The sequence below is a fragment of the Pelecanus crispus genome, chromosome 10, assembly GCF_030463565.1.
Source record: "Pelecanus crispus isolate bPelCri1 chromosome 10, bPelCri1.pri, whole genome shotgun sequence".
NCBI classification, from domain to species: Eukaryota; Metazoa; Chordata; class Aves; order Pelecaniformes; family Pelecanidae; genus Pelecanus; species Pelecanus crispus.
The window spans coordinates 3,382,272-3,404,661 of record NC_134652.1 but is presented as its reverse complement, the minus strand read 5'-3'; the positions used below and the strand labels follow the sequence as shown (position 1 = coordinate 3,404,661).

General features: G+C 40.7%; 1 protein-coding gene across 1 annotated transcript in view; it reads left to right on the top strand.

Annotated features, from left to right (window-relative positions):
- The window catches only part of DOCK1 (dedicator of cytokinesis 1), a gene marked incomplete at its 5' end in the record, with an annotated part of 331,885 nt that overhangs the window by 297,289 nt on the left and 12,206 nt on the right, over window positions 1–22,390 (top strand). Inside the window, 4 exon segments of the mRNA XM_075717891.1 lie at window positions 5,021–5,158; window positions 9,979–10,124; window positions 15,332–15,530; window positions 21,066–21,219. Coding sequence (XP_075574006.1) covers window positions 5,021–5,158; window positions 9,979–10,124; window positions 15,332–15,530; window positions 21,066–21,219 — 637 coding nt within the window.

The window sequence follows — 22,390 nt, the reverse complement described above, 5'->3', positions numbered from 1 at the left end:
TGATGATCTTAGAGGTCCTTTCCAACCTTAATGATTCCTAGTTTTTACTTTCATTAAAAATAATCCAGCCACCAAGGCAGAAAATACAAAATTGCTACTCTCCCCTGAACTGGTTTAGTGGTGGACTTGGCAGTGTTAGGTTAATGGTTGGACTGGATGATCTTAAAGGTCTTTTCCAACCTAAATGATTCTATGATTCTATGATTGAATGCGAGAGTTGCAAAAATTAACTTGCATGCAAAATACTTAGTAAATTCATCGTTGTGAAACCTTTGCTTCATTTGCTGTATAAATTAACATGGTACAAAAACAATGATTCATAAAGAATGTGAAATTACCTGGTATTTTTATGATGACGTATTAGGGCAGAAATCATTTAAATGTAAGATCACATGGGTAATATTTCCCAAACTAGGAATGGAAGCCAGGTTTCCAGCCCAGTGCCTGAGACAAAGCAGGACCCCCCTCTTGCATGAAGAGCTGTGTTTACATGTACCAAAGGACATTTTTCAGGGCTAACAAGAAACAATTCCAATTTTGTTTCATAGTCAGATACCAGACATTTTGCAGTGGTCTCAAGATAATTTTATGATAACTAAAAAAATACCGATATGATTGGAAGAGTTTTTCCCCTAGAAGAAGAAAGTGCATCATTGTCTTTTTATATTCAATTTTGTCTTTATAATAAAGGAAATAATTTACATTTCTTTAGGTTTCAATCTTAGAGGTGGTAGGACCAAAGATACAGAATTAGGAAAACAAAAGTCCTCTGAAGACCATAAAACTATGACTGAGTAAAAGCTCTTTTAGTCTGCAAAAAGAGATATGTATTTATTTATTTATTTTCTTGTGAGCTTTTACAGACAATTAGATTTTAGGAGCTTTAAGTTTTTATAGAGGAAAATAATTTGATCCCAGAAGACTAACTTCATGGCAGCTCTCTGTCTTTGCCTCTGATAGCGATACTTCAAATGAATTGCAAACACACTTTTCCTCAGCAAAGCTTCAGTTTGGTGACATTTGTATATTAAAATAATATTACTATTTGAAAATAGGTATGGCAGCTAATCACATTGTACTTTAATTAGTCAGTTGTTTTAAATACATAATTTCCCATCAGTGTTGTAGTTCCGAAACAATAGGAACCAGAAAAATAGAGAAAAGGGATCAAAACCTATTTTTATACCTGAAAATTCTTTTTGCTACATGGTCTAGCCTCTTCATGGTGGAAATCAGTGCTTTTGAATTACCTTAGGCATTTGATACACATTGAGTGTATCCTAAGACATAAACCTCCTCTCAAATTATTTCAGCTTTTGGAACACTGGCAGCATAAGTAGATGGGAGCGGGGTGGGGAGCTGACTGCCAAATACCGGCTGGTGTCAGGAGAGGGAGTTGTTATGGAAACTTTGTGAAGTGAGGCAGTGGTCTGAATTCATCACGGGCTTGACAGTGATTGAAAGCAAAAATGAGTTTTCATTTTTCAATAATGTGGGGCTTGGATTTTTGTAATCACACGGAGATTTTCTTTATGCTGTATAAATCAATCTGGATAGATGAAATAGTACCCTGACAATCATATCATCAGCTGACTAGTTAAATTTAATTTTCTGTCTCCTTACCTTACCTTTTTCTCCACTGCACTATGGAATTCATGCTCTTCAGGATATTATCCTTCTATAATTCCTGTGAACTTTAAGTGTACAGGTTTTCTCGCCTATTATTTTTTCAGATAAACATCATTAGTAAAGCAATGGCTAGTTTTGTCCATCTTAGTGTTTTTTCAACTTAGAAAAAAATGCTTCCATGCAACTACATCATTTCAAGCCGATCTTTTATTTTAACATGAAGCTAATGAAATGATTGTTTTAAATGATGGTAGTGAAATGAATGATTGATGACATTAGCTTCTCTGCGTTTGGCTAATGTATTTACAGCATACCAAAACTAGTATATCACGTAAAAATCATGTGCTACTTCTACATAGCTGAAGGAATTCCGGCATACAAAACTAAGTTTTTGCGATCATATTTCATGATACCATTGTTATGAAAGATTTTCTTGGAAGATTTAAGATTTTGTATTAATTTTAGTAATTCAAATGTACGTAGCTTTTTCATTCTTTTCAGCCAAGCAGATCAAGATCTTTTTTAAAAAAAAGAGAAAAAAAATCAGGGAATAATTTTAAGTTGCAGTGAAACTCCAAAATTTTAAAATCAACAGAGATTAGAGTTATGGAATAAGTGCTGTCTTGAGCTGGTTTCCTTTCTCATTCAGCTCATTTGTTTCTCGTTCAGCTGCTTAAGTTACCTTTACTTTTTCATTCACCTCTCCAGAAGTGAGGGCACACTGTAGGGTCTTTTGAAATAGAGCCATAAGCAAACCCACCCATTGCTCCAAAGCGAAATGAATTGGCAATATCATGAATGTGGCAAAATTCTGCCTCTGTCATCCAACGAAGATTCATATAGGTTTAAAATTCAGTGTCACTCATCACCAGATTTCCCTGTGTCAATGCCTGGGAAGGAGAGTTAGGAAGAATTTTGAAGTTAGTAGAAGGCAGCAAAGCAGAAATGGTAACAGTCTGAATGTACTTTCTTTCTGTACTTGATAAACATTTAAAGGATTCAGTGGTCTTGGACAGGGAGACCAAATATCCTGACTCAGAAATCTCACAGAAGTTCTGTAACACAGCCACGGGAAGTTCATTAAATTCAGCTTCTCCTAAGGAATAACAAGCCTTTTCTTCTTCTTCTGTGGTTTCTGAACTTCTTTCATTCCTTTATAGTAGGTGCCTCCTGTTGCCTATTCCTCCATCTCTTGACTCAACAGTTCCTGTACCAGGAGGCCACCAGGCTTTAGGTGCCCACGTTCTCCCAACCCAACCCACGCTCACTCCAGCAGACCTGGCCATCAGCCCTCCTATTATTCTGCTTCTCCAAGTGCCAGAAGCTCCCCACAGCTGGTTGTATACACCTGGTGTACACCAACAGTGAAACCCTCCTTAGCACCTTCAGTTTGGGGCACAGCAGGAAGCACCTACATTTTTCTTCCTGACTGGGACCTTTCCCTACAAAAAATGGCATTTGCTCCATATTGCTTGATTTTCTAAATTGGAGATGGCTGATCCCTAGGACAGGCTCATTAGTGCATTTTCTGCTTGTAAAAATTATCTCAGAGCTGAAGCTTCAGACCCCACGTGTACTTCATCTTGGTAATTTGATTTTTTTAAAAGGATCCATTTAAAAAGTCAGCCGGTTCTTTTAAATAAATGAGCCAAGTGACCACTTATCCCTGCAAAATAGGAGGGTCACAGTGTGGCCTGATAATTATGAAAATTTGGAAATTCATTTACTTACTCAGAGCAGGGAAGTTTTCTGATTTTAATGTTCAATTTTTGTAGAGTGCAAATCCATATGGCTATAAATAGAAGTGGTTACACTAATTTTTGTCATGATTCTTACTTCTCTTTGTAGTCTTTTAGGAGGAGAAACTGTAACCATGTAAATAGTGCCAAGTCACAGAGGAATCAACTTGATAAGATTTCTTGAGTTTGTTCATCTGTAATTCATCTGTGTATTTATTATTCTTCTTACTAATAAAGCTACTCCTTCTGATTGCTGCTCAGTCTTATTAGAAAAATCTTTTTTTAATCAGTATTATGATTTAATTATGAATTATTAAGAAGAAGCCTCTTAAAGCTTGATTGCTGCAGAGAATACCTAAGTTAGAATCAGAGCACTGTGTGGGCTGAAACGGACCTGGAAGAGGAAATATTTTTCCTAAGCTGGAGGTAGAAATCTCTAATGGTATGTCTGGGTAGCTGTGGGAATGAAAATGCCTCTCTTAAAACATTTTAAAAGGTCAGCTACACCTCCACACTATGAACTAATTATATAATCCTGTGTTGGCATGGGTATTTTGTGACAGAAGCCTTGAAGATAAATGATTATTTTCAGTTACAAAAGAGAATTATTTTAATTTTTTTCTCTTCTGTTTTGTTCCCAAAGAAAATAATTTTTCTAAGGAGAAATGTATAGTATATAAAACTATGTTTTATTAATAAATACTGCTCTGCAATATATACCTGTCCAAGGATGTAGCTCGTTTGCAGTTTCAGAAATAGCATTTATTAAAGAAAACATACAAGTATTTTCTCTTTCACGGTTTTATTCTCATGAAGCTGGGAAAGAACTGATATTAATAACCCAGTGTGAGAGTCGTCATTCATCAGTTTGCCATTTTAAAGTATAGTGTGTATGGGGGCCTGTGAATATAACATCACAGGAATATTTGTGCTATCTGATAAATTCAGTATATGATTACTGGGCAGAAGATGGCTGTATTAATTTTAAAGGACTTCAGTTAACAGAGAGAAAAGGAAATCACGTATAACATTTTTAGATCCTTTTTTACTATGTTGTGCTTCATACACAAAGACTGATGATGATTATGGGCTCAAGCTGCGCCAGGGGAGGTTTAGATTGGATATTAGGAAAAATTTCTTCATGGAAAGGGTAGTCAAGCATTGGAACAGGCTGCCCAGAGAGGTGGGGGAGTCCCCATCCCCGGAGGGGTTCAAAAAATGGGCAGAGGTGGCACTTTGGGACATGGTTTAGTGGGCATGGGGGTGTTGGGTTGATGGTTGGACTGATGATCTTAGAGGGCCTTTCCAACCTTAATGGTTCTCTTCTAGTTTTACTTTCATTAAAAAATAACCCAGCCACCAAGCCAGGAAACATGAAATTAATTATGACTCTTCCCTGAATTGGTTTAGTGGTGGACTTGGTAATGTTAGTTGAATGGTTGGAGTGGATGATCTTAAAGGTCTTTTCCAACCTAAACGATTCTGTGATTCTATGATTCTATGCTGCTGATGATAATTATTATTATTGTTGTTGTTGTTGTTATTATTCCTTGAGATCTTTCACTCCTCTTGCAACATATGTGGGAGTCTTGCCCTAACCCTTTGCTTAGGAAGGGCTGGGCAGAGCGAAGCAGCATAACTCTGCTTTCCAGATCCCGTTCCTGGCGGAAGGCATCCGGATTCACGGGGAGAAGGTGACGGAGGCGCTGCGGCCATTCCACGAGCGGATGGAGGCTTGCTTCAGGCAGCTGAAAGACAAAGTGGAAAAACAGTACGGGGTCCGCGCTGTCGTAAGTTACCTGCTAACTTTATGTTTCCTAAATACTTGGAATTTCTTCAAATTACGGGCAACTGTGTATTGCAGCATTATAATTCCCACTGCTTAAAACGGCAAGGTTGACGCAGCATTGCCTGGTTGTTCTAAATACTGAGCAGATGCTATACGAGATGTTCAGAAAGCCTTGGTAATTTAATTTTCTAGCATGGGAACAATTTCTAAATCGCCTGAATCTATTCCTTGAAAGTCAAGATAATTCTTCAGTATTCCATTTTTAAGGAATGGGGTTAAAAAAAAAAAAAAAGCCACTGTAGCTTGATTTTTCTAGAGCTGAAAGTCACCTTTCTGTAGATGTAATTCCTTTTGAGGTGTGAGGGCTGTGCAGTAGTGTGCAGTCTTACGTACTCTGGTACCCCCCTAAATGTAGGCAGGCAATAAAAAGATAGCTGCTGCTTAATGAGATTTAGTGGTGCTGGAGTTCATGCTTTTCTCATTCCAACAAGCTAGGTTCAGTTGCTGCTTCATCTTTAAGGCACAGCCAAGAATTCGGTGGTGTTTCCAGTGGGGTTTTGTTCTGCTTTTAATTTGAGCGTTACCCATCGGGGAGAAAGGCCAAAAGCCAGCATACAGCTCTGTAATTCAGAATATAATTGATAAGTAAGTCAAAAGCCATGGGGATTGGATGCTGTTATGTGATTGTTTTTTAAAATTATTTAAAAACCCAATATGCAAGTGGTTAGAGTTGCTCTAGGACTGACTATGCGGAGCTGATGTCCTAATAATATATTGAAGCCTGCCGGGGCAAGCTTTATCTCTGTCTACTGGTAGTCCTCACAGGGGTGTTGCAAATGTGCTATAATTTTTAGGTTTATTCATGAAATGACAGTAGCACGTGCAACTTGCATATGCAGTACCTATCTTCTCAATGCTCCAGAAAATAAAGCACATCTGTTTACGTCCACTAAGGCAGGGGTAGCCAGCACATCGCAGATACGCTGCCAAGATGACCGGGCGCGCAGTCGGCTCCCTCCCGCCGGCCCGGTGACAGCGAGCTGTGGCTCCGCTCCTGCCTGGTGCTGTTGTCTGTCGGGGTTCAGCCCCAGCCCCAGCTCAGCACCACGCAGCCGCTCGCTCACTGCCCCTGCCCCGCTGGGATAGGGGAGAGAATTGGAGGAGTGAGAGTGAGAAACACTCCTGGGGTGAGATAAGAACAGTTAAATAGTTGAAATAAAGTAAAATAGTAATGATAATAATAACAATATAATAATACACAAAGCAAGTGATGCCCAATGCAATTGCTCACCACCCGCCGACCAATACGCAGCCAGTTCCCAAGCAGCGATCGCTGCTCCCCGGCCAAACCTCCCCCCAGTTTACATACTGGGCATGACGCTGTATGGTATGGAATGGCCCTTTGGGCAGTTTGCATCAACTGTTCTGGCTGTGCCCCCTCCCAGTTTCTTGTGCCCCTGGCAGAGCATGGGAAGCTGGAAAGTCCTTGACTGGCATAAGCAGCACTGAGCAACAACTAAACCATCAGCATGTTATCAGCGTTATTCTCATCCTAAATCCAAAACACAGCACTATGCCAGCTACTAGAAAGAAAATTAACTCTATCACAGCCCAAACCAGGACATTGTCTCACAAAGGGAGTTCGTTACCTGGTGTGCAACGATCCAATCCACGCACTGAGTCGCAATACTGATTCTGTTTATTTCTGCACAGAGATGGGCGCTAGGTGGTAATTCCGCAAAGCTAGCACCCCCAACGAGACTTTCTGTGCCTTGTTTATACACAAAACGTACAGAGTTGGTAATCGTTCTTTTTACGATGATTGGTTAGTAATTGCCATCCTATCTGCTGTTGGTCAACTAATTAGCCTCGCTTGCTATGTAAATTAGCACGCATGCTCCTTACAGGCGTAGGGGGGCAAATATTTTTGGTTCTGAATTGAGTCAGTGGTCGTGATCTCCCCCTGCCAGAATTACCTTTCCCCCAGTTACTGGTTTTTGGCAGTTGTCCAGTTTTTCCGGCACCTTCTGGGGTAGGATGTTGCCTTTTATCAGTTTCTCAGCACTTCTTCAAGGTCTAGTTGCTCCAGGATGTCTTTGGTTAAAGGATACTGAATATTTGTTCTTCTGATTAGGGATGATTAAGTGTCCTTTACTTGCCAGCTTACAAAAATCTCTTGGCCTGATACGATGTTAGCTGAGTTTCAGAGTTAGCCTTCAGCAGTGGCTCTGCAGCCCCCCAACCTCAGCACGCACCCTGTTCCCCTGGGGAGGAGGAAGGCACCCCAGGGTGCCGCGGTGGCAGCAGCCTGTCCTTGGCATGTTGGAAGTGCCAGGAAATTTTGGGGGTCCCCCCTCTTTTGCTGCAAAGGCTTTTAGCTGAACTTGGAATCGTCAGATCTACTCGCTGTGGAGTTGCCTTGTTCGGTTTGGTTCAGGATACATAAGTGGGCTTCAAGCTGTAGCACTTACCCAATTTTTAGAGAAAATTTTACCTCCCAAAGAGCAAACAGTGTGGCATCATTTAGGACAACATGCATTCTCCCCAAAGTGGGCTCAAGAATCTCCTACACGAGAAACCATTTCCCACGAAAAGGACCGGTATTGAACCCAAATGATCTCAAAAAAGCAGTGATTCATTTTTAAGATGGCACAGGTCTTTAAGATTGCACAGACCCACCTTCTGTCAGCAAAAGCCGTCTAAAAGCAAAGGAAATCACCAGCAGACCATTAATTACTGGGCCGTGGCGCAGGAAAGCCAGCTTGCCAGCCTACACTTTGGACTGCCATCTTGTCTCCATTCCTGGCTTTCCCTGGCTCCTTGGAAGCAGATAAGGAGCTTGCACGGTAATCCCATGAACTGCCTTTTAATAAGAAAACCAGTTAGCCCGTCCCAGCAGGTGAAGGACATGGCATCAAATGGCAGGTGCTTGCTGTAAGTGAGTGGTGGCTTCCTTACGAAAACGCTAAATTGCATGGTTGCCCCAGTTGGGGTTGGGTCATCATTTTTGGAGGTGCTGCATCAATTCACATGTGTATTGAGGCAGATATTGCTTCCTGGGCTCAGATTTGGAAGGTTATGTCTGCAGCCATGAGGCTAAAAACATCTGCAGTAGTGGTTTTCGCCTTGTACCTGGAAACTCGGCGTCTAAAGCACAATTGCACCGAGAGGAGATCACAGAGAAAACAGAGCCCTCTTCATGCCCTTCCTGCCTTCCTGTGCTTAAACCTTCCGAGGCAAGAGTATCAGGTGGGAGCTCCATCACAATCTAGTCCTTAGTAAATAAAGAAATAAAAGATTGAGGAATAAAAAAAAGGAAATGGATAACAATTACAAATTCTGCAGTTTCACTTCTGCCCCTAAATGAGCAACAGTCACTAAACTGATTCTAAAAAGAATGAAGCAACCAAGATACACCTGAACAGCCTTAAACCAGCACCCGCTTTGTCCAGTTCTGATTACGGTCACTAATGGCTGCGTGCCACTGAGTTTATGGACGTTATGCCAATCACATCAATATAAACAGGGTGTGAATTTGGTTCCAAATTGTCTCTGGAAAATGCCACAGAGATTTATTCTGGATGATGCGGGATATGGTGAGGGAGAGAGCTTCAGCTTTCTGCTCAGTGAGGTGCAGAGCATCCTGGACTAAGGAGGAGGCAAGAAAGATGCTGCAGCAGGCGAGACAGCAAAAATGTGCCAAGTGACATTCTCCGAGTGCCCAAAACCTTGGTGGAATACTGCATGCCAGTGAAGTATCCTGTTGTATTTTATGACAGGCCTTCCTTCAGAGATTAATTTTCACTTTTGTCTATAGCAATGACTTTTTTGTTTTTAATGGGAATACTGAGAGCTTATGGGGAATGTGCCAGCTTTTATGGTGTCCTTCTAAGTGGTGTTCCGTTTGTAGTCCTTCAAATCCCATCTTGCTAATATATTTAGGAAGAGAAAAGTTCAAATAGCCATTTATTCCCAAGGAGAACAGGAATAATTGACATTAATGATACTTGCATGTCAGTCACTTCAGTAATATACATTTACATCATCAGGGAGATGACTGGAAAGTCATATGCAGGTGGTGTTATCTTCCTAATTTCACTCTACCCACCAGTAAGAATTGTCAGGATTGATGGAGTTTTATCACTTCTGTCTTCCTTGTACAAGGCCAATTTACCAGTAGTTGACAGGGTGGAAAATATACCTGTAATTAAACAGCATGAGATTCGTATTTGTTGACTGGAAGAGTTCAATTATTTTCTGCATATTTCAGTTATTAATGACTGACAAAGCTTGTATAAATATTCAGAACTCTGAAATTTTCTGAAAGAAAAAAAAAAGTCTTTCATATATTTTCTTCTTAACCTAGATGTCACTGTAAATTGGCTCTCTTGACATAAAGTTCCTCTTAGTGTGGGGTTGGGTTTTTTTTTCCTTTTTTTTAAAAAAAGCTCCATTCATTTAAATACACTGACAGGGCAGTCACTTCAGTTGCAGAGATGGATTAGAAGAAAAGTGTTTGTAGAAAGCTCCTTTATTAAAGCTCAGATGTAAAAAAGCATGTAAATACCATTGAAACAAATTAATTACTGGAATATCCTTAAAATTATACACATGCCTGTGAGGACCTAAATATTTCTTCCTGGTCCTTTAAATGGATTTTCTTTAGAGTTTGTTTCTTTGTTGTTAAACACAATGTATAATTAAATAATATAAAAGTGTACATGGAAGAAAAACCATCGATCCTTTCCACATTACTTTTGGTAACCAGATGTCAGCTATATTGTGATTTAAGAAGTAAGACCTCATATTTCTTTATTGCAGCTTTCAAGTCTGGATGATAGACGAGGCAGTCGGCCACGGTCTATGGTGAGGTCCTTCACGATGCCATCGTCTTCAAGACCCCTCTCCGTTGCATCGGTGTCTTCCATCTCCTCCGACAGCACGCCTTCTCGACCAGGCTCGGATGGGTGCGTAAGAAATAGTCATTCAGGCCTTATCTCTAAATCATGATTTGGTGTGCACATCTGTAGGTTTTGAGGATCATCACCACCCCCTCCAGATCTCAGAGCTATCACAGTGTTACTCCTTCCGATCCTACTGACTCCTCCTGTGTGGCAGCGTGATGTTTGTCTGATCTCATAAGGAACTGTGGGGTTTTTCGGTTCCCAGTGTATTTTATCCCAGATTTGGTTCATCGTAATACCCCACAAACGTTAATGTGACACTTTGGTGGGAGTAACTAGTGTGGGGTGAGGGTGGCGCTTTTAAGTGACAGCCTGATATCGGCTAAAAAAACCCAACCTGTATAGACATTTATCTCAAGATACATTCCTTGCCCTTTTTTTAAACCAAGATAAATACATAATGCTATTCGTGGCCCTCTTTAAAACAAAGTTAAACAAAACCCCCCAAGCATTCAAACAAAAACCCCCAAACTAACAGGAGATAAATTATTGCCTTTCAAAGTAGTGCAGGCGTTAATAGTTCAGAAGTGATCTTTTGCAGTCGGTGATGAGACGTGTGTTCAGCCAGCCCCGTCGCTGCAAACAGGTGCAGCTTGGGAGAAGGAAGGGATTAGCTAACTGCTCAATCATTTCTTCTCACTTTTGCTGCCAGAGGAAGAGCTGCTTATGGCAAGGTTGTACTTCAAGACTTATCAAGATATTTCACATGAGAACTGGGAATTCTGTTGATAAGCCCTGTCTCACAGTCGCATCCCTCAGAAGAACAAAATAATCTGTTTTCTTTCTGGGGTTTCCATGCAGCCTAAGAAGTCCCTTCTCCCTCTTCCTCCCCTCAGGCATTCCTGTAATCCAGAATCTCAATGTTTGACCGAGGTGGCAGTTTTTCAAAGCCTCCTGAAGGGCTGCTAATTTACAGAGATGTGCTAGAAACGTTCATGTCCCGTGTGCACCTTCAGAGGGAGTTATGACCTGACTAGAGAGTAAAAGCATCAAGTAAAATTAAATACAGCACCTAAGGACCAACATGATGCTTACCTTGATTACAAACAGTTTATTTACCCATTGGGAAGAGCTGCAAACAGAGCACAATTCAGCTCTCATTACGTTACCCTCTATAACACACACGCAGTGAGTCATGTTGATATAAATGTAGGATAGCAGAGACAATAATGCGTTTTGACTAATTCATCCACAAAAGTAGTCTTGCTGGAACTTGGGGATAACTACCCTCCCAGGTGAGCGGGCAACTTTATTTTATCTCGGAAGAAAAATACTGATTCTTCCCCTGCCTGCCTCTACCTCTTTCTCTTTTTCCCTACAAAATCATTGTATGTATCTTTGTTTCTCATTGGATGCTATTTTCTTAAATTTCACCTCTCCATCCCAGCTTTGTTGTAGTGGATATCACTTATCAGTTTTGGAGGACCTTATGAGTCTATTCAGTATGTATATTAAAAACAAAATCACAAAGATCAGGGTGCAGCTCAGCTCCTGCTCTGAGCCCAGGGCAATACAGCTGTAATACATGTGAGGAAAACATAATGAGCAACCATCATCACTGAGAAGACCTGAAAAAAACGCTCATTTACTTTGTCAGTGGAGCAGGAGGGGAAAAATCATCAGCTGTAAATAACATAATGAAAGACCTCAAAAATTCAAATGACTGTAAAAACCGTGTGGGTGGTTTGTCCCTACTAACTTGGAGGAAGCTCACCCACGTACCTACCGTAGTTGATTTGGTTTATGGTCAGTTGTCCTCTCCTGCTTTCCATTTCCCCCCTCTTCATATGTTAATTCTGAGATTAGAGATGAAGCTAAGAAAAAGAATTAAAATTGGAGCTGACAGACTGTCTTGCCCAGATCACCCAACTTGTATTTTATGCCGTATCCAGCTTCTCCTGCTTTGGAGCTTTTAAACGGTAAAAACTCAAAGCAGATGTTGACATAGTGTGTGTTTTACAACTCCCAACTCTATGTATAAATAAAACTCTGCCTTTAAAAAAGGACCTTGGGTTTATTCACTGCTTAAAATGGGACTTAGAAGTGCAAATCTGAGCACTTACTGGCAGTGGTTGGAAGCAGGGAAGTCCCAGTGTGCCTCCATGATTTGCCGTCCGTTGAAAGTCCTAATGTGCTTCAAGTAGGAGCATGGCGTGCTAGCCCATTTTATCACCGATACGTTGCGTACAAATAATTCATAGTACTAATAATAGTAATGCCTGGAAGGGAAGCAATTAATCATTGTCTGAAGAATGGCAATTCCTCTTGTAAACTTGCAATCAGCCTGCGAGGCGGCTGTCACCGCCCTCCAGCCCAGCGGAGCCCAGCAGGAACGGCTAAAATGGGCAATTCAGGTGGCTAAAACACACGAGCTGTCTTCTGGTCGGGACTTTGTCACTGGTCCGCTTTGTGGCCATGGGCAAGTCATAGAGTCATAGAATCATGGAATCATGGAACGGTTTGGGTGGGCAGGGCCCTTCAGAGCCCCCCCAGCCCAGCCCCTGCAGTGCCAGGGACAGCTTTAACCAGCCCAGGGTGCTCAGAGCCCCGTCCAGCCTGGCCTGGGATGGTTCTGGGGATGGGGCCTCCACCGCCTCTCTGGGCAACCCCTTCCAGTGCCTCACCGCCCTCACTGTAAAACATTTCTTCCTTATGGCCAGTCTAAATCTGTTCTTCTGTAGTTTAAACCCATCACTCCCTGTCCTGTCCCAGCAGGCCTTGCTAAAAAGCTTGCCCCCCCCTTCCTGCAGCCCCTGTCAGCACTGCCAGGCCGCACTCAGGCCTCCCCGCAGCCCCCTCCTCTCCAGGCTGAGCACCCCCAGCCCCCCCAGCCTGGCCCCGCAGCAGAGGGGCTCCGGCCCTCGGGGCATTTCTGTGGCCTCCCCTGGCCCCGCTCCAGCAGCTCCGTGTCCTTGTGCTGAGGGCCCAGAGCTGGGCGCAGGGCTGCAGGGGGGTCTGCCCAGAGCGGGGCAGAGGGGCAGAATCCCCTCCCTCGCCTCGCTGCCCACGCTGCTGGGGATGCAGCCCAGGATGGGGTTGGCTTTCTGGGCTGCCAGCGCACATTGCTGGCTCATGTCCGGCTTTTCATCCTCCAGCACCCCCAAGTCCTTCTCCGCAGGGCTGCTCTCCATCCCTTCATCCCCCAGCCTGTGCTGATACCGGGGGTTGCCCCGTCCCAGGTGCAGCACCTTGCACTTGGCCTTGTTGCACCTCATGAGGGTCACACCGGCCCCCTCCCCAGCTTGTCCAGGTCATTGCCCTCCCTTTTCCCTAGCTGTAAAATGGGATGAAAAAAGCTTGCAGTTTTGTCTCCCAACCTGTGTGATTTGGGCTTTGGTTATGATGGCAATGGCTCAGGGGCCGTTGCCGCAGGTACCGGTTTGAGTTTCTTGCCATCAAATGAGCGAACTCAGCTGAAAACTGAAGGGCCTTTAGTGCTTCAAACAACAATAACAAATTTTGGATATTGCTGCTGGACATCGCTGCTAATGGAGATGTTTAGAATAACTTCACTGCAAATTGTCTGAAATACAAAACCTCCAGTATTCCGCAGCAAAGATTGTGGCCCGTACGTGCGTGCATCACCGTGGCATGGTAAATACTTTTCCAATGTTAAAAAGTAAGCTGGTTTCTTTCTTGGGGGGTTTTTGGTTTGGTTTCGGTTTTGTAATGTGACGGTTTGAGACATCCTTTTAAAATCTCTCGGTGTAATTTTGACTAGGGTATGTTTAGTAGTTTGTTTAGTTTATAATATAAAATAAATTATGAAATAATTTGTCTAGCTAGGAATATTTTAGCTCATTAAGAGCAAAATATCTCTTTACCTTTTATTTAAATGTCATTTAAAAAGGGCGAGATGAGAGATTCCTTTAAATTACTGAGTGAAAATTAGCTAAAAGGAGTTCTAATATTACTTAGAGTAGTGCTTTCCCTACAAAACAAAAACTCTTCAAAAAATTAAGTTTTCCTTTACAAGTTTATTGAACCCCTAAAGATTTTTTTGCATCGTAGCCAGAAAGAAAATCATCATGGACTGTAAAAATTGCAGAGCCGATGGTAGTAGTATATAAGCCTTGCGCATATTCACATACTTGAAGCATTCCAGGTGGGAAAATACATCTGCTTTTTGGAAACTAACCTTGCCCTTCAGTATTATCTGACTGATTTTGCATTCTTGAGTTTATCTGTAAGAGAACAACTAAGCTCAGCCCTCCCGGCTCCCCCTCACCAGGGCAGGCTGTAGGTGAGCAGAGGTGTGGATCTGTGACTATATGCGTGCACACTCCTATGGATATATATCCTCATGCATGCGTGCAAAGCCAAACCTACGCACACAGGGTGTTTCTACAGACAGGAATGGTGCTTGTGTCTGTGGTTAAACCTCTCTCTATATAAATATATGTATAAAAACTATATATATACTATCTATATATACTCTCTATATAATAAATATATATATATAAAAACTATATAAACCTGTCATGCTTTTGTGCAATGTGTAGGTGTTTCCTTTGCATTAAGGGTGATATTGTTTGTTTTCTGTGAAAAGGTACTGTAATTTCGATGAGTTACAAGGATTAGAAAGCGGTTTGTGTTGCACGTGTTTGACAGAAAACTACAAAACAATTTCTCAACTGTTATCCCTTCTTGGCAGAATAAACACATCCCCTTTCTCCACCAAAAAAAAAAAAAAAGTCCAGGAGGAATTGGGGGACCTGGCTATTTTTTAAAGCCATTGGTAGACATACGGACTGCCTCCAAGGTGCGGGGGAAGTAGGGGTGACGTTTCTGTAATGCACCGTAGAATTCCCTGCGCTCGCATAGTGCTGCTGGCCACTGGAGTTTCCAGGCGCCTGCTGCCACGCCTGCCGTGGTGCCACGGCACGTATAGCGGGAGCGCTGAATTAGAAACTCATTTGTATGTAAACCACATACAGTGAAACTCAGGAGTTTGTGTAGCTGTAAACCAGCGAATTTACTACAGAGCAGGGAAATACGCAGTACTGGTTCTTCAGCAGTTCTGCAGTAAATTTTATTGTAAGACAATTATGACTGTTACGACCTTCTGCCCCCTCCTTTTCTCTCTAATGAGTTTTCCTGGATTAGCAAAGCGTCGTTAACTCAAGTGAGACTTTGGGAAATATGTAAATGAAAATGAGGTGTTTTGAAAATAGTATTTTATTGATCTAAGCAACAACACTTTTCTCTAGGTTTGTGCTGGAGCCCCTCCTGCCAAAAAAGATGCATTCTAGGTCTCAAGATAAATTGGACAAGGATGACCTAGATAAAGACAAGAAAGAAAAGAAGAAGGAGAAAAGGAACAGCAAGCATCAGGAGATATTTGATAAAGAATTTAAATCTACTGATATTTCTCTGCAGCAGTCTGAAGCAGTGATCCTTTCAGAAACGGTAACTTTATTAGCAAGTAATGCTTTATCTAATTCTGTGCAGTGTTCTTTCTCTTTTTAAATAAAAAGGTTGAATTTTACAATTTATTTTACTTTTAGACCAAAAGTAACTCTAAGGGAATACGCTACGATATTAATATATGTGATAAAGAATCAAAAATACAGATTTTATTTACAGTGTAAAAAATCATGGTATCTCGTATTAAAATCTTACCAAAAGCTATATTTGACTATTTGATAAAAGGAACAGGTGGTATATCCTAAGTAAAATAAATGCTACCATTTTAGGATTCTTTTGAATTTATGTTTCCCAATAGATCATGACGGTTTTTCTCATACTTCAGCTGACTACTGCAAGACACTTTTTGGTGGAAATGTTACAAGGTCATTTCGTGCATGGCAGTTACATATTCTTGAAAGGCTATTTTCAGCAGAAAATTGTAAGCAGTTCCACTGGTGGCTGTGTGTAAGAATATTAACTACAGAGCATATCTCTCTTAAGCCCTCTCTTCTTGGCATCTATTTAATTCACTGAAACTGTCCTAAAGGCTTAGGTAACTTGAGAAGTTTTAGCTCTGAAATTGAAAGCAAGGCCATTTGAATCTGGAGCAGGGAGTGCATGAACTAACTGTAACCTGCGAATCTCTGCCTGGACACCTGTTTTGAGGTCAATAGTTTAAAACTTGCCCTCCAGAAATAAGTGTAATGTTCTTTTAAAGATTTGGACAAGTACTTGTAGAGCCAACTTTTAACTCAGCAGAGTCTTTCATTGGTGACTGTCATTTACATTGGACTTTCGAAATGATTTCTCTCTGACCTGTGATGACTAGAGCCTTTAAGTCTTTCCCTTTGGTATTTGTAGTGGAATATTACTTAGATGTTAACCATAGTTCCTCTGTTTTCTGGGTTTTCTCCTTCTTTTCCATCCAGAGATGAGCTAATCTCTCAGATGTGTCTTCTGACATCTTGGAAGGTCAGCGTTGTTTTGTCTGATGTGGCCTTAGGGTCAGTATTAGCTCAGAAAAAAATCAGATAAAATCAGAAAATAAATCAGAAAAAATCAGATAAACCTTTTGTGCATCTCAGGCTTTTCCCCCAAAACCCTTTGAAGCCAGTGAGTTTTTCCATTGACTTCAGTAAATTTTGGATCAGCCCTGGTTTGTTTAAATGGAGATTCCTCCTGGCCAAGCCAGTCAGGTGAGCATTGTTAGAGAGTTTTCAGACAGCAAATACATTTTGCATAGATTTTTGTACATCTCATCTTTTTGACACAATGCATTCAACTCCGCACTTTGCAGCAGTTGTATTTTGACTAAGCCTGAACATTGCAACGGCAAGGCTTGCACTCGCATCTCCCAGATCCCCAAACGGACTAGCAGAGCTTGTGGAAGAAGAGCATTAGCCACAAGAAAAGAAAATTGTATTTCAGGGCAGCTCAGTCAGTTGGACTTGCACAAATCCATGAAATCAGAAGGGAGGCATCCAAGGATGCTGGAGAGCTGCTTGATGTCACTGCAAGGTCACTGGCATCTCTGAGAGGCCTTGGACATTGGAGAAGATTGCTTATGACTGGAAAAATGCAAATGCTGGCTGGAAAGGAGGACATGACAAGCCTTCAAGGCATATTCCCATTTGTCATCTGAGGAACAAAAATGAGCAAAGCCCAACATGGTTTGACTCAAGTTTTCCCCTCTTCCCAGTCAAGAACTTTCAGTAGATGACTGGTACGACTAATTTTCCCCTGGTTATAGAGAGGGAGGGAAATTAAATGTCAGAATTAGTTACTTACAGTTACTTTCAGCTTTTTGATATCCACAGATCAATAATACGAAAAGGAGTTTACTGGTGAGAGAAAAACTCTTCCTTTTCAGTATCCGAAAACTACTTGATGAGCTCCAAAATGGCCAAGTCAATTTTATGGCTTGGTGTTAGTGTGGTTCATTTCATCTTGTAGGTGAAATAGAGGAAACACTTTTGAGATTAGTTTACAAGAGTGGTTGTACAATTCCCACTGCTGTCTTCAGGAATTTTGTACAGATAATATCAAGAATCTTAAAGATAAGATTTGTCTTGTCTTGAAAGTTTTGCACTCTGGAGACATATGTTCCCTATTAATGATAGAAAAGGGAAATTGTTATCTTTTGTGGGTAAGAACTCAGCTTTTCCATTGTTCTACTTTTGTGGGCTGCACTGTGTGCAAGTTCCCTTTTTAAGTTGAAATTGCTCCCAAAGCACTGTTACTGCCGTGTTTTGTGAAGAAAAAAGCATTTTGATTTCTCTTGCACTAGAAACTTGGAAGCAGAAAGTTTGGTAGCTTAAAAAAAGATAATGATGAAATGGAGGGGGGAAAAACTAAGGATTGTTTTTTTCCAAAACAATTGGAATCCAGATTTTACTAGAAATGGAAATGAAAATAAAGATTTAAAGAGCTTTTAAAGTGAGATTTTAGTAATAAACTACTGTTAGTTACTAGATTTTGTATTATAATTACTGGATTCCTTCTGTAGAGAATTTTAGAACTCACTTGTACCATCGCTAATTCAACTACAAGATTTCAGTTATTTGGTGAATTTTCTAATTGATTCTTCGTTCTGACTTCTAAAGTACTTGGGGGTTTTACAGCAGAAGGCATGCTTTTCTTTAGTATGATGACAATTTATAAGTATGTTCAAGAAAACGGATGAAAACTGAGTAACAGCCACCTTGGATTTGTCAAAACCAGTTCAGCCAAGCCCTTCTTCCTTCTTTCTGCGGTAGAGGAGGAGGCTCTGTGGGTAGGAATGATGCAGCAGACCCCAATGTGCCGACTTCAGTATGCCTTTGGGCCCATCATCTCACACTATGTTCTCATGCGCAAGACTGGGCGATGAAGCCCGGTCTAAGGTGATGCTGAAGGATACACAGCAACCTGGAAACACTACTGTCAATATTGTCACTGGTAAGATGGAGTAAATGAGAACCCATGATGGGTTTGGATGGGAGGATATGTCAAAATAATCTATGCGCAGAAGCACAACGCGTGGTCAGCCTCTTAATCGCTAGCTCTGTCTCATGTCATTAATAGGAGGGGTCGGTGTGTGTCACTACCATTTCATCCAGGTGTCATCGCAGTTTACAACCAGTCCGTGCCAGTTGTAGCTGGCAAATAACAGGCTTGTGCTTGACAGTTCAAAAGGCCAGTTTCAGATATTCACCCCCCACACACACGTGCTCACACGCAATTACCTGTTGCCTGACAACACTCGTATTCTAAATTATTCTTCGTCCACCACAAATAGGTAGTTATCAGTGGTTTGCTTTCAGGAGGGAAGGATGCATCAATAACCTTATATATGAATCTGTTCTGGAGCGTGTGTTACTCACTACTAATTGGTTTGTGCAACGTAATTGCAAGCGCGATGCCAAATTTACAGAGAATATCAAGCGAGCGGCACAGCAGGCATGTCAGACAGCGGTCATTCCCATCTCTGCGGAGCTTCTGCTACTCTTTTCGAAGATGATGTTGTCTAATGAAATGAGTGTTTCCATCACTGCGATGGATTTTCTTATATAGGAAATTCGGGTTTTTCCAATCAAATGAATCTTTATGGAAGAACATGGGCGGAGTATAAAACTGCAGAATTATTTCATGAAGCTTTTGCATTTTCTTTAAAAAGGAGCATTCAGAGGCTGTTTTGTCTGGCTGTATGGCTTAAGTACTTTTTCCCAAATTTCACTGTACTCGTAATGAATTTATTGACTGATCAAAACCCAAGCCCTAATTACAGAGATCTTGTAGTACTATGATCTTATCAGAAGATAAATTAAGCACATTGATATGTGAAGATGATCAGTGATGTCTTTATAGTTTTCTAGAGATTTGTATCTTCTTTTAAGTATCACATAAACTTCTTTAACATAAATTCTCATTGTTAGTTCTTTGATTCCATGAGCTGATAGCAAACCTAACACTGAAGCCAGGTAGTTAACAAACCACTTGAAAGCTTGTGTAAGAAATCAGAATAACAGGCTCTACATTTTATTGATTTAGTGGCATCTAACATTGCTTACTATTGATCCTGCTTTCATTAGACCAAAAAAAATTAGCAACGGGTTCATTATGGATTAGTGGTCTCCAAAGAGCTCATATTCCCTAGCAGAAATGTGATTTATGTGAAGCTTTAAGAAAAGGACCAAGCTTGTCAATCACAGACGTTAAAGTTTATTTGAGATAAGTAGCTACAGACCACGTTAACTTGGGAACTTGATTCTTGTTGTTGGTTTTTCTCTTGATTCTGGCATTGCAGCTTTCCTAATCAATTAATGTATTTCCTTAGTTGCTTTTTTATAATTATATGCCTCTGAGAAAGAGATTACTGTGCTTATCCATTTTAGTAAAAATATGCTTTAAAAGATCTTGAAAGCAGAAACCTTTGGAGTCTTTCGGACTTGAATTTTAGTATCAGGCAAATTTCTGAAAGGTTACCCTGAGGTCTTGATGAACTTCCAAAAAAAAGTTGCATACTTTATGGTCATTCATTTCTTACAGAAGGGTCTCAGAGACCCAGCCTTTTATGCAAACCCTTTTAGGGTTTGTTTTCTGAAAAGAAAAGGAAGCACTCATACCTCATTTTAGATTTCTTCTTCACAACATACTTTTTAAAAAAACATTGTGAAATGATGAAAGTCTTCAAAAAAGCATGAATTGCTGCTGTTATTTCCTGTTTTGTCCTAATGCAGCACCTTGGATGTTTTTTTCCATCTTAACTTCAGGTTGCTGCTCCACTTTCTGTGATCTCCTGGAAATAAATTCCTTTCTTCACTGCGATTACTAGAAATATGGGGGCCGGTGGATGGGTAACAAACAGTAGAGCTCAGAATTAAACTCCGTAAAAGGAATCACCTTAACAAAAGCATTAATTGCCCGTCAGATTACAGGTATCATTTCAGGGTTTCTGATGGAAAACTTAAATGGACTATGAAGCAGCCAGAGCAAAACAAGAAGGATATTTCAGGGAACTAAATATAAGCACAAACATGCACCATCAAGAAAGTGTTTCTGGATAGATGATGTCTTCCTCAGCAGAGTTTGACCATGCAAACAATTAAAGAGATAAATTTTTACAGGGAAGTAGAGCAGCGTGAGAAGAAAGAAAATATTTTGAATGCTGTATAATCTTGTGTAAGGATATAGACTTTCTTAGCTGTTATTAAGCAAGTGTTTGGGGAATTGGCTCATTGCTTCAAAAAAATATGCCAGGCTACGGGAAGGTGTGTGCATTAAGTGTCATTGTGATTCCTGGGGAGAAGGGAAGAACATTTGGAGCTGTGAAATACTGCATTAAATCAGAAGTATTGCATGTTATCATTGCCCTATTACTGTTTAGGAGGTAGTGGGAAAAATGCAGCAGTCTCAAGGTCTGCTGCTCAGTAACAACATGTATTCCTTTACTGTCTCACCTTGATGAGCCGTGGTGGTACAGGCCAATGTCTGTTTGTACTCGTGCCGTGCTGCAGTGAAACAACTAGGATTGTTGTTGGTTTTGTCCTTGTGCAGATCAGCCCGCTAAGACCACAGAGACCAAAAAGCCAAGTCATAAACGTCATTTCAAGTGAAAGACGTTTCTCCGTCTCTCCGTCACCTGCCAGCTCCCAAGCGACACCACCCCCGATAACTCCACGCACAAAACTTTCTTTCAGCATACAGTCCAGTAAGTCTTTAATTTTAATTAAATTGTATTCTCCTAGAATATTTTATGCAAAATAACTTCTGGTGGGGAGGTGTGTTTCCTGAGCATTGCATTACACCTTGGTTTGAGTTCTTTGAGTTAGTCTTTATGCTGTCACCATGGGCTTGCTTGCAGGAGCAAGAACTTGCCTCTTAACATCATGCTCCTTGCATTTGCTAGCAAAAATTATTCCAACACTTTACAAAAGCAACCAAATTTGTTGCACTGAAAAAGGTTATTTTCCTATTCAAGTAATCATTAACAATTACTTAGGTATAGAGTAACTGTCAAAATTAGTGTTGTACTTGTTTCTCTATTGGATTTAGGGTATTTTGGAGCATAAAGGCTGAAAAAATAATCTTTTAATGTAATTGTACCTTAAAAGAACTTTTGTTTACTATGTAGTCTGTACAAGCCAAAGCAGGGACAGGAGGAAGTCAGTCTTTTTGATGGTTTGTTTTTTTTTTTTGACGTTGACATCTATCACTCAGTTTTTCTGGAAAATATCATATGTTTGTTTCAGTCTTCTGGAAACCCTATTGCAAAACTGGGTTTAATACACCACTTATTTCTTTTACAGTGCTGTTTTCCAAAAACTGTCATTCAGAGCTTTCAGTTGCTAGCATGTGACAAAAAAAACCCCCAAACACCACCATCTTTTTAATACATGCACCCAAATGCTAGCACAATAGCCGAGTTAAATGTTACTAAAGAAGAGAAACAGATGATCAGTTTTAAGAAAAAAATCTTGTTTGATCAAGGTCACTTTGTTTTATTTACTTTTTTTGATACTCAAAACCTTTTCCCTTAAATAGTGTTTTAGGAAGTTCTTGTTGCCAGTTGCAGATACATGTCCTGTGAGCAGGAATGTGTTTATTCTACAGATCTACAGCAACAGAATTGTCTTCTAAAAGGCATCTAGCTTTGTTTTAATGCTTTGAAATTGTTGGTTGCAAACACGTGGAAGAGGGATAAGCAAGTGCAAATCAATGCAGCGTTTCCTTTGCATAGTCAGACACCCAAAACAAGTATTTTGATAACTGTGAACTCTCTCCTTTCTTTATAGCTTGATAGCCAAAACCTACCAGTATGCTAAAAACTGGAAATACAGAGAATTAGAGTATATATACTCTGCAAAAAATATTCTTTGAAT